Source organism: Oncorhynchus kisutch, linkage group LG15 (assembly GCF_002021735.2).
Source record: "Oncorhynchus kisutch isolate 150728-3 linkage group LG15, Okis_V2, whole genome shotgun sequence".
In the NCBI taxonomy this organism is placed as follows: Eukaryota; Metazoa; Chordata; class Actinopteri; order Salmoniformes; family Salmonidae; genus Oncorhynchus; species Oncorhynchus kisutch.
Genome location: NC_034188.2, coordinates 86003465 through 86016290, shown reverse-complemented (window position 1 = coordinate 86016290; position 12826 = coordinate 86003465). Strand labels below are relative to the sequence as shown.

General features: G+C 42.6%; 1 protein-coding gene across 1 annotated transcript in view; it reads right to left on the bottom strand.

Annotated features, from left to right (window-relative positions):
• Window positions 1–12826, bottom strand: part of dhx36 (DEAH (Asp-Glu-Ala-His) box polypeptide 36) — a 65651-nt gene that overhangs the window by 19596 nt on the left and 33229 nt on the right. The window contains exons 13-17 of the mRNA XM_020507004.2: window positions 10611–10698; window positions 10176–10231; window positions 10016–10080; window positions 4111–4254; window positions 2539–2656 (exon numbers count right to left, since the gene is read on the bottom strand). Of these exons, the coding sequence (XP_020362593.2) occupies window positions 2539–2656; window positions 4111–4254; window positions 10016–10080; window positions 10176–10231; window positions 10611–10698 (471 nt within the window). The remainder of the gene's footprint in view (window positions 1–2538; window positions 2657–4110; window positions 4255–10015; window positions 10081–10175; window positions 10232–10610; window positions 10699–12826) is intronic.

The following is a 12826-nucleotide window of genomic DNA, read 5'->3' as shown; positions in this document are numbered from 1 at the left end:
CAGTTTATAACACGAATGTGCACCACCGTTTATAACACCAATGTGCACAACCGTTTATAACACCAATGTGCACCACCGTTTATAACACCAATGTGGACCACCGTTTATAACACCAATGTGGACCACAGTTTATAACACCAATGTGGACCACAGTTTATAACACCAATGTGCACCACAGTTTATAACACCAATGTGCACCACAGTTTATAACACCAATGTGGACCACAGTTTATAACACCAATGTGGACCACAGTTTATAACACCAATGTGGACCACAGTTTATAACACCAATGTGCACCACAGTTTATAACACCAATGTGGACCACAGTTGTTTATTATTCTCCTTTAAACTACTAAACTCACCAAAAAAGAAACAGCCCTTTTTCAGGACCCTGTCTTTCAAAGAGAAGTGGTAAAAAAATCCCCGAAAAATGTGCAGATCTTCATTGCTTGTTCAATGAAACATAAACTACTAATGAACATGCACCTGTGGAACAGTTTACAGATGGTAGGCAATTATGAAAACTTAGGGACATTAAAGAGGCCTTTCTACTGACTCTGAAAAACACAAAGAGAAAGATACCCAGGGTCCCTGCTCATCTGTTGGATCAGAGGATGAGGGCTAGGGTAATTCCCCCCAGAAATATCCAGAAACTTGCAGGTGCCTTGGTGGAAGAGTGGGGTAACATCTCACAGCAAGAACTGGCAAATCTGGTGCAGTCCACGAGGAGGAGATGCACTACAGTACTTAATGCAGCTGGTGGCCACACCAGATACTGAATGTTACTTTTGATTTTGACCCCCCCTTTGTTCAGGGACACATTATTCCATTTCTGTTAGTCACATGTCTGTGGAACTTGTTCAGTTTATGTCTCAGTTGTTATGTTCATATAAATATTGACAAATGTTAACTGCGTTTATTTTCAGCGAACTTGAAAGTGAGAGGAAGTTTATTTTTTTGCTGAGTTTAGTTTGATGGTTGTAGCCATCAATTGTCCCAAAAATGATGTTGATAATTTAAGTTTATCGTCCCAGCTCTAGTTAGTGTGTGTGTGTGTGTGTGTGTGTGCGCTGAGGTCAGTCATTCTCCCTCTAAAAAGGTGTGAATAGTACAATAGACACCAACACACTGATTAACACACGTTATCCCAGTAGGGGAATGGGAGACCAGCCATTACAACACTGTCTTTATTACTAGTTAAGCTAGTAATATCATCAACCATGTGTAGTTATCTAGCGTGTCCTGCGTTGCATGTAATCGATGCAATGCAGGGGGATGATTTAACAAAAGCACGTTTGCAAAAAAAATCACAATCGTTGGACGACTGTACCCAACCATAAACACCAATGCCTTTCTTAAAATCAATACACAGAAGTATAGATTTTTAAACCTGCATATTTAGTTAAAAGAAATCCAGGTTAGCAGGCAATATTAACCAGGTGAAATTGTGTCACTTCTCTTGCGTTCGTTGCACGCAGAGTCAGTGTATATGCAACAGTTTGGGCCGCCTGGCTCGTTGTGAACTAATTTGGCAGAATTTTACGTAATTATGACATAACAGCGATATTTAGACTTCGGGATGCAACCCGTTAGATAAAATACCGAATGGTTCCGTATTTCACTGAAATAATAAACGTCCTGTTTTCGGAATGATAGTTTCCGGATTCGACCATATTAATGACCAAAGGCTCGTATTTCTGTGTGTTATTATGTTATAATTAAGTCTATGATTTGATAGAGCAGTTTGACTGAGCAATGGTAGGCACCAGCAGGCTCGTAAGCATTCATTCAAACAGCACTTTTGTGCATTTTGCCAGCAGCTCTTCGCTGTGCTTCAAGCATTGAGCTGTTTATGACTTCATGCCTATCAACTCCCGAGATTATGCTAGTTAGCGGGGTGCGCGCTAATAGCGTTTCAAACATCACTCGCTCTGAGACTTGGAGTAGTTGTTCCCCTTGCTCTGGAAGGGCCGCAGATTTTGTGGAGCGATGGGTAACAATGCTTCGAGCATCAGTCGAGCAGTGAATTTCAAACACTGATTCAACAACAAAGACCAGAGAGGTTTTTCAACGCCTCGTAAAGAAAGGCACCTATTGGTAGATGGGTGAAAAATTAAATAAAAAAACAGACATTGAATATCCCTTTGAGCATGTTGAAGTTTTGAATTACACTTTGCATGGTGTATAAGTATATAGCCATGTTATTTTCTACTTCCTGTATATAGCCATGTTATTTTCTACTTCCTGTATATAAGCCATGTTATTTTCTACTTCCTGTATATAAGCCATGTTATTTTCTACTTCCTGTATATAAGCCATGTTATTTTCTACTTCCTGTATATAAGCCAATGTTATCTTTACTAGTGTTATTCATTGGCTATTTATTCCTTGCGTCACTATTTCTATCTGTATCTTTAACTCTGCATTGATGGAAAAAGACCAGTAAACATTTCACTGTTAAGTCTACGGCTGTTGTTTACCAAGCATGTGACAAATGATTGTGTATTTGACCGTCACACCAGAGATCCACACATTACCTTGATCTGCAGACACAGTTCCTCCAGTGGTGTGCGCATGATCTCAGGTAGCTGGTAGGCATCCAGAAGACTGGCCCTCAGGCCATTATACAGGTGATAACATTTCCCTGGACACACCCTGCCAGCGTGCATGCATACACACACACACACACACACACACACACACACACACACACACACACACACACACACACACAATTAGCTCATGTGATTATTCTGACAGTGTTATGTAGCCCTTATGACAGAGAATTGTATTAAAGTGTTAGTGGCTTTGAACAGAGTCACACTGTAGCTGCCACAACTAGACCAGACTAGTGGAGCACTAACTGTGTCCTGGCTCACTCTGAATACACACTGTAGCTGCCACAACTAGACCAGACTAGTGGAGCACTAACTGTGTCCGGACTCACTCTGAATACACACTGTAGCTGCCACAACTAGACCAGACTAGTGGAGCACTAACTGTGTCCGGACTCACTCTGAATACACACTGTAGCTGCCACAACTAGACCAGACTAGTGGAGCACTAACTGTGTCCTGGCTCACTCTGAATACACACTGTAGCTGCCACAACTAGACCAGACTAGTGGAGCACTAACTGTGTCCGGACTCACTCTGAATACACACTGTAGCTGCCACAACTAGACCAGACTAGTGGAGCACTAACTGTGTCCTGGCTCACTCTGAATACACACGGTAGCTGCCACAACTAGACCAGACTAGTGGAGCACTAACTGTGTCCGGGCTCACTCTGAATACACACTGTAGCTGCCACAACTAGACCAGACTAGTGGAGCACTAACTGTGTCCGGACTCACTCTGAATACACACTGTAGCTGCCACAACTAGACCAGACTAGTGGAGCACTAACTGTGTCCTGGCTCACTCTGAATACACACTGTAGCTGCCACAACTAGACCAGACTAGTGGAGCACTAACTGTGCCCTGGCTCACTCTGAAAACACACGGTTAGTATTGCCCTTATAGGGCCCGTACGGAGTAGACATGCAGAGTTAACCAAGCTGCACTCATCAACACAGAAACAAATTTAGGGTGAAATATAGGTGAGGCAGAGGCGTGAGAGAGGGAGAGACTAAGAGAAGAGCGGGAGAGAGAATAAGAGAAGAGAGGTAGCGAGACTAAGAAGAGAGGTAGCGAGACTAAGAAGAGAGGGAGCGAGACTAAGAAGAGAGGGAGCGAGACTAAGAAGAGAGGGAGCGAGACTAAGAAGAGAGGGAGCGAGACTAAGAAGAGAGGGAGCGAGACTAAGAAGAGAGGGAGCGAGACTAAGAAGAGAAGGAGCGAGACTAAGAAGAGAGGGAGCGAGACTAAGAAGAGAGGGAGCGAGACTAAGAAGAGAGGGAGAGAGACTAAGAAGAGAGGGAGCGAGACTAAGAAGAGAGGGAGCGAGACTAAGAAGAGAGAGAGCGAGACTAAGAAGAGAGGGAGAGAGACTAAGAAGAGAGGGAGAGAGACTAAGAAGAGAGGGAGAGAGACTAAGAAGAGAGGGAGAGAGACTAAGAAGAGAGGGAGAGAGACTAAGAAGAGAGGGAGAGAGACACCCAGACTGACCTGCCAGCGCGTCCTCTTCTCTGTTTGGCATTGGCCAGGCTGACCCACTCTGCAGTCATAGTGCTGATGTTGTTCTGAGTGTCAAAGTGAGTCTCCTTAATCTTTCCCCCATCTATCACAAACACCACATCATCTATGGTAATACTGAGAGAGGAGAAAGAGAAACAGAGACAGAGACAGAGACAGAGAGAGAGAGAGAGAGGAGAGGAGAGAGAGACAGACAGAGAGACAGACAGAGAGGAGAGAGAGAGACAGACAGAGAGAGGAGAGAGAAGAGAGGAGAGAGAAGAGAGAAGAGAGGAGAGAGAAGAGAGGAGAGAGAGAGAGACAGAGAGAGAGAGTGAAAGGGGACATTATTAAGACAGCCTGATGACACTGATGAGTCTGCACTTTGAAAAGAAAATCAAAACTCCACGCATACACACTCATTTGCTGCCTCTCTAACTCTTTGAACCACATGTATAAATAAATACGGTGTCTGACTGTTTCCTACTGTTCAGAGAGCAGCAGTAGTGAGGTCAGTGAAGTTTGTCTCGCCTGTTCAGTCGGTTCCTGAATTCATTCAAAGTGAATTTATTCAAACAGGCTGTCGCCCTGGCTCGGGATCAGCATTTGAAATGTTTTGACTGTTTTCCCGAGTTCTCATTTAAGCACTCAAATGAAAATATATATATTTAGAACACAAGGCCCGTACTGGAAATAAATGAGTGCATTTATCTATACACCAACTGTGCACAACAATGCCTAATTTATCATTACCATTACAGATAACAAATCATAAAAAGATATCATACTGTATATTCTCTATAAAAAAGGACCATTTAAGATGAATTTACTGAAACCATTACATCAACTGGTTATATTATATTGTGAAACCAAATCTTTCTAACAGGGCAGTAACCTCAGCAGTGATGCTTGTAGAAGACCATGGCTGTGTAATGGTGTAGCCTTGTTGTGTTCATTTAGCGGACAAAATAGTGTTATTTTGCGAGCCCTTATCACAGTCAAGACAGCTATTTCAATAGTAAAAATAAAAAAGAGGATGTAATATAACAGAATATTTTTTCCAAATAAAAAAATGAAGCTGCCAGTGCGAATTGATGCACATTTCACATCTTGAAACAGTTGTTCACAAAGATGATTTGAAACCGGTCTCAATTTGGACAGTTGAAAAGATTTTTTTTTAAATCTGGGTCAAACCAATATCGGTGTTCTTTTCGATATATAATTCGTTTTTTTTCTGCTTGTTCTTTGGAATATTCTAAATGTGTTTAACACGTTGAACATGGATTCCAGCCACAACATCAGTCTGGTGAGTAAGTCTATGTTCAATGGTTCTGATGAAAACTCTTTGAGTTTATCAAACTAATGTTTTGGCAAATTTTCATTGTGGAGCCGGTCTATGTTTAGGGGGTTATAGCCAAGGCTAAACAACTCGATTGGCTACTTTGTGAACTGCTAGTGCCAATGTGGGGCGGCAGGGTAGCGTAGTGGTTAGAGCGTTGGACTAGTAACCGGAAAGTTGCAAGTTCAAATCCCTGAGCTGACAAGGTACAAATCTGTCGTTCTGCCCCTGAACAGGCAGTTAACCCACTGTTCCTAGACCGTCATTGAAAATAAGAATTTGTTCTTAACTGACCTGCCTAGTAAATTTTAAATAAATAAAGGTCAAATAAAAATAAAAAATTGCGTGTGAAATAGACGGGATGCAATTATTTCCAAAACTGCAGCTCGTTGTTGGAACATATTGAGTCAACCAGCGCATTTAAAATGTGTGATAAAACTGTCAGCATTTGGCAATACAATTCCGTAGGCCTAAAGGCAACTTTACACTGGGCACGTCAATTCAACATCTATTCCACATTGGTTCAACTTCATTTTATTGGAATGACGTGGAAACAACATTGATTCACCCATTGACTGACCTTCATGTCTTAAAGTAATGATGGAATGTCGTTTCTCTTTGCTTATTTGAGCTGTTCTTGCCATAATATGGACTTGGTCTTTTACCAAATAGGTCTATCTTCTATATATCACCCCTACCTTGTCACAACACAGCTGATTGGCTCAAACGCATTAAGAAGGAAAGAAATTCCACAAATGAACTTTTAACGAGGCACACCTGTTAATTGAACTCAAATCAAATGTTATTGGTCACATCCACATGGTTAGCAGATGTTAATGCGAGTGTAGTGAAATGCTTGTGATTCTAGTTCCGACCGTGCAGTAATATCTAACAAGTAATCTAATCTAACAATTTCACAACAACTACCTTATACACACAATGTAAAGGAATGAATAAGAATATGTACATATAAATATATGGATGAGCGATGGCCGAACTGCATAGGCAAGATGCAGTAGATGGTGTAGAGTACAGTATATACATATGAGATGAGTAATGTAGGGTACAGTGCCTTGCGAAAGTATTCGGCCCCCTTGAACTTTGCGACCTTTTGCCACATTTCAGGCTTCAAACATAAAGATATAAAACTGTATTTTTTTGAGAAGAATCAACAACAAGTGGGACACAATCATGAAGTGGAACGACATTTATTGGATATTTCAAACTTTTTTAACAAATCAAAAACAGAAAAATTGGGCGTGCAAAATTATTCAGCCCCTTTACTTTCAGTGCAGCAAACTCTCTCCAGAAGTTCAGTGAGGATCTCTGAATGATCCAATGTTGACCTAAATTACTAATGATGATACAATCCACCTGTGTGTAATCAAGTCTCCGTATAAATGCACCTGGACTGTGATATTCTCAGAGGTCCGTTAAAAGTGCAGAGAGCATCATGAAGAACAAGGAACACACCAGGCAGGTCCGAGATACTGTTGTGAAGAAGTTTAAAGCCGGTTTTGGATACAAAAAGATTTCCCAAGCTTTAAACATCCCAAGGAGCACTGTGCAAGCGATAATATTGATATGGAAGGAGTATCAGACCACTGCAAATCTACCAAGACCTGGCCGTCCCTCTAAACTTTCAGCTCATACAAGGAGAAGACTGATCGGAAATGCAGCCAAGAGGCCCATGATCACTCTGGATGAACTGCAGAGATCTACAGCTGAGGTGGGAGACTCTGTCCATAGGACAACAATCAGTTGTATATTGCACAAATCTGGCCTTTATGGAAGAGTGGCAAGAAGAAAGCCATTTCTTAAAGATATCCATAAAAAGTGTTGTTTAAAGTTTGCCACAAGCCACCTGGGAGACACACCAAACATGTGGAAGAAGGTGCTCTGGTCAGATGAAACCAAAATTGAACTTTTTGGCAACAATGAAAAACGTTATGTTTGGCGTAAAAGCAACACAGCTCATCACCCTGAACACACCATCCCCACTGTCAAACATGGTGGTGGCAGCATCATGGTTTGGGCCTGCTTTTCTTCAGCAGGGACAGGGAAGATGGTTAAAATTGATGGGAAGATGGATGGAGCCAAATACAGGACCATTCTGGAAGAAAACCTGATGGAGTCTGCAAAAGACCTGAGACTGGGATGGAGATTTGTCTTCCAACAAGACAATGATCCAAAACATAAAGCAAAATCTACAATGGAATGGTTCAAAAATAAATCCAGGTGTTAGAATGGCCAAGTCAAAGTCCAGACATGAATCCAATCGAGAATCTGTGGAAAGAACTGAAAACTGCTGTTCACAAATGCTCTCCATCCAACCTCACTGAGCTCGAGCTGTTTTGCTAGGAGGAATGGGAAAAATGTCAGTCTCTCGATGTGCAAAACTGATAGAGACATACCAGCTGTAATCGCAGCAAAAGGTGGCGCTACAAAGTATTAACTTAAGGGGGCTGAATAATTTTGCATGCCCAATTTTTCAGTTTTTGATTTGTTAAAAAAGTTTGAAATATCCAATAAATGTCGTTCCACTTCATGATTGTGTCCCACTTGTTGTTGATTCTTCACAAAAAAATACAGTTTTATATCTTTATGTTTGAAGACTGAAATGTGGCAAAAGGTCGCAAAGTTCAAGGGGGCCGAATACTTTCGCAAGGCACTGTATGTATATTATGTATGTAAACATCATATAAAGTGACATTTTTAAAGTGACTAGTGATACATTACATCCAAGTTGTAATTATTAAAGTGGCTGGAGTTGAGTCAGTATGTTGGCAGCAGCCACTCAATGTTAGTGATGTCTGTTTAACAGTCTGTTGGCCTTGAGATAGAAGCTGTTTTTCAGTCTCTCGGTTCCAGCTTCGATGCAGCTGTACTGACCTCAGGGTGAACAGGCAGTGGCTCGGGTGGTTGTTGTCCTTGATGATCTTTTTGGCCTTCCTGTGACATCGAGTGCTGTAGGTGTCCTGGAGGGCAGGTAGTTTGCCCCCAGTGATGCGTTGTGCAGACCTCACTACCTTAGGGTTGTGGGCGGAGCAGTTGCTGTACCAGGCGGTCATACAGCCTGACAGGATGCTCTCAATTGTGCATCTGTTTGTGAGTGTTTTTGGTGAGAAGCCAAATTTGGTGTACGCCAACGAACTTAAAACTCTCCACCTTCTCCACTACTGTCCCGTCGATGTGGATAGCGGGGTGCTAGCAGGGTGCTCCCTCTGCTGTTTCCTGAAGTCCACAATCATCTCCTTTGTTTTGATGACATTGAGTGTGTGGTTATTTTTCTGACACCACACTCCGAGGTCCCTCACCTCCTCCCTGTAGGCCATCTTGTCGTTGTTGGTAATCAAGCCAACCACTGTAGTGTCGTCTGCAAACTTGATGATTGAGTTGGAGGTGTGCATGGCTACGCAGACATGGGTGAACAGGGAGTATAGGAGAGGGCTGAGAACACACCCTTGTGGGGCCCCAGTGTTGAGGATCAGCGAGGTGGAGATGTTGCTTCACCACCGGCCCGTCAGAAAGTCCAGGACCCAGTGCCACAGGACGGGGTTGAGACCCGGGGTCTCGAGCTTAATGATGAGTCTGGAGGGTACTATGGTGTTAAATGCTGAGCTGTCATCGATGAACAGCATTCTTACATAGGTATTCCTCTTGTCCAGATGGGTTAGGGCAGTGTGATTGCGATTGCGTAGTCTGTGGACCTATTTGGGCGGTAAGCAAATTGGAGTGGGTCTAGGCTGTCAGGTAGGCTGGAGGTGATATGATCCTTGACTAGTCTCTCAAAGCACTTCATGATGACGGAAGTGAGTGCTATGGGGCGATAGTCATTTCGCTCAGTTACCTTAGCTTTCTTGGGAACAGGAACAATTGTGGCCCCCCTAGAATCATGTGGGAACAGCAGACTGAGATAGGGATTGATTGAATATGTCCGTAAACACACCAGCCAGCTGGTCTGCGCATGCATGGAGGACACGACTAGGGATGCCATCTGGGCCAGCAGCCTTGCGAGGGTTAACACGTTTAAATGTTTAATGCACATTGGCTGCGGTGAAGGAGAGCCCGCAGGTTTTGGTAGCGGGCCGCGTGAGTGGCACTGTATTGTCCTCAAAGCGAGCAAAGAAGTTATTTAGTTGGTCTGGGAGCAAGACATCGGTGTCCGCGACGGGCCTGGTTTTCTTTTTGTAATCCGTGGTTGACTGTAGACCCTGCCACATACGTCTCGTGTCTGAGCCATTGAATTGCGACTCTACTTTGTCTCTATACTGATGCTTAGCTGGTTTGATGTATTCCAGGTGACTACCTCATGAAGCTGGTTGAGAGAATGCCAAGAGTGTGCAAAGCTGTCATCAAGGCAAAGGGTGGCTACTTTTAAGAATCTCAAATATAAAATATATTTTGATTTGATATATATATATATATAAAAACAATCCGTGTCTGTGATAATAGTAGGAAGTTTCTGAACAAAAAAAGTGTAGACACACACACACTGTATGGGGTTGGGAAAAGACACAAGGCTGATACACTAACAAAAATACACAAATATAAACCTACCTGGTCTCAGCGATATTGGTGGCAATGACAATCTTCCTGACTCCTGGAGGGGGCCTTTTGAACACCTGAAGAGGGAGACCAGTCAGAACAAACAGCATCACTCCCTGAGTTATTCATGTTTTGTTCTGGGTGAAAGGAGAGTTTCTGACACCATGCTCACCGAGGTCTGGGTGACAGTAGGCATCAGGGAGTGCAGAGGAATGATCACAAACCGATCTGAAACACAAGGTCAGACACAGAGTGTGTGTATATAGGAAGGAAGATAGATAAGGTAGATAAGGTAGGTAGATAAGGTAGGTAGATTAGGTAGATATGGTAGGTAGGTAGATAAGGTAGGTAGGTAAGGTGGGTAGATATGGTAGGTAGGTAGATAAGGAAAGTAGGTAAGGTAGGTAGGTAGATACGATAGGTAGGTAGGTAGGATAAGGTAGATAGATAAGGTAGATAGATAAGGTAGGTAGGTAGGTAGATAGATAAGGTAGGTAGGTAGATAAGGTAGATAGATAAGGTAGGTAGGTAGGTAGATAGATAAGGTAGGTAGGTAGATAGATAAGGTAGGTAGGTAGATAAGGTAGGTAGGTATACACACACGTACCTGATTTGAACATCTGCTGAGCCATGAGGAGGTCATTGAGGCCACTGATGTTGTCCCAACCTGGCAGGAACACCAAGATGGCTCCTTCCTGGAACACACATCAGGACACACTCAGGCAACATACACATCAGAGCTTTTCCATTACAGGCAGAAACAAACAGGAACCTGAATAAACAAAACAGGAACCTGAATTCTACAATTTTGATAAACATTCCCACTTTCTGTCATCTCAGCCAAGCCAGCCTCTCTCTGCCCACAGTCAAATTAAGTCATTACACAAAATAAGGGCCTATTTTGTGGATTTGGAATGAATAAATAAAAGCCTAATTTACTCAAAAGGGAACAGAAAGTCACACCTAAAAACCCAGAGACAAAACCGAGCTAACCACAATCCACATTAACCTGCTTAATGAGGTTCAGAGGAGAATAGTGGCCGTGTTAGCATTAGTTTAGCTTCAATGGTGGTCTAAGCCTGTGTTTACACAGGCAGTGCAATTCTGATATTTTTCCACTAATTGGTCTTTTGACCAATCAGATCAGACAACAATTGGGCATAAAATCAGAATAGGGCTGCCTGTGTAAACACAGCCTAAAAGTGTACCGTACTTAGTAGTTAGCTTAGTTGGTTTTCATCTTGGGTAGTCGTGTTAGCATCAGGGTTGGGGGCGATGTCATTACAATCCTGTTGAATTCATGAAAAGTAGTCCATTATTATGATTTACGAAGAGGACTTTTGCCATTCATGAACAGAATCTGATAGCTGAGCTGACTGGAGAGGATTGAGGGGTCAGTCCTTGTCATTTCAGCAAGCTATTGACACCCACCGTCTTAGATTGTTCTGATACGTTTCTATAGTTAGAACCAGATTAGAATTCCATGAAACATTCTGTTGACATTTCATTAGATCACATTTCATTTGGATTGCGAAATTGGCCATTTTAATTTACAAGATTCATATAATCATTAATAAATATAGTATCTAACATTGGATTTGGATCATAATTCTTCCCAACAATGGTAAAAAGCTACCCACAGAGACGCTACGCCAATCCCAGCACAACATTTGAGTGAGGAAAAGCTATTAGTTGTCTACTCAAAGTTGCAAAGAAAATGTTGTGATCCAATAAAACACAACAGAGCAGAAAAAAAGTTATAAAATAAATCAAGAACAGCAACATCCGGTGGGCAAAACTTGGTACTTTCACATTCATTTACGGTAAATAATGCAAGTGACTTCAGTTACTAATTTCTCTGACACCAGTCTCAAAGTCAGTGAAGAGGCGACTCCGGGATGATGGGCTTCTAGGCAGAGTTGCAAAGAAAAAGCCATATCTCAGACTGGCCAATAGAAAGCCATATCTCAGACTGGCCAATTAAAAGCCATATCTCAGACTGGCCAATTAAAAGCCATATCTCAGACTGGCCAATAAAAAGCCATATCTCAGACTGGCCAATAGAAAGCCATATCTCAGACTGGCCAATTAAAAGAAAAGATTAAGATGGGCAAAAGAACACAGACACTGGACAGAGGAAGATTGGAAAAAACGACGAATCTAAGTTTGAGGTGTTCAGATCACAAAGAAGAACACTCGTGAGACGTAGAAAAAATGAAAAGATGCTGAAGGAGTGCTTGACGCCATCTGTCAATCATGGTGGAGGCAATGTGATGATCTGGGGGTGCTTTGATGGTGGTAAAGTGGGAGATTTGTACAGGGTAAAAGGAGATGGTCTGGTGGTGCTTTGATGGTGGTAAAGTGGGAGATTTGTACAGGGTAAAAGGAGATGGTCTGGGGTGCTTTGGTGGTGGTACAGTGGGAGATTTGTACAGGGTAAAAGGAGATGGTCTGGGGGTGCTTTGGTGGTGGTACAGTAGGAGATTTGTACAGGGTAAAAGGAGATGGTCTGGTGGTGCTTTGATGGTGGTAAAGTGGGAGATTTGTACAGGGTAAAAGGAGATGGTCTGGTGGTGCTTTGATGGTGGTAAAGTGGGAGATTTGTACAGGGTAAAAGGAGATGGTCTGGGGTGCTTTGGTGGTGGTAAAGTGGGAGATTTGTACAGGGTAAAAGGAGATGGTCTGGGGGTGCTTTGGTGGTGGTACAGTGGGAGATTTGTACAGGGTAAAATGGATCTTGAAGAAGGAAGGCTATCACTCCATTTTGCAAAGCCATGCCATACCCTGTGGACGGCGCTTAATTAGAGCCAATTTCCTCCTACA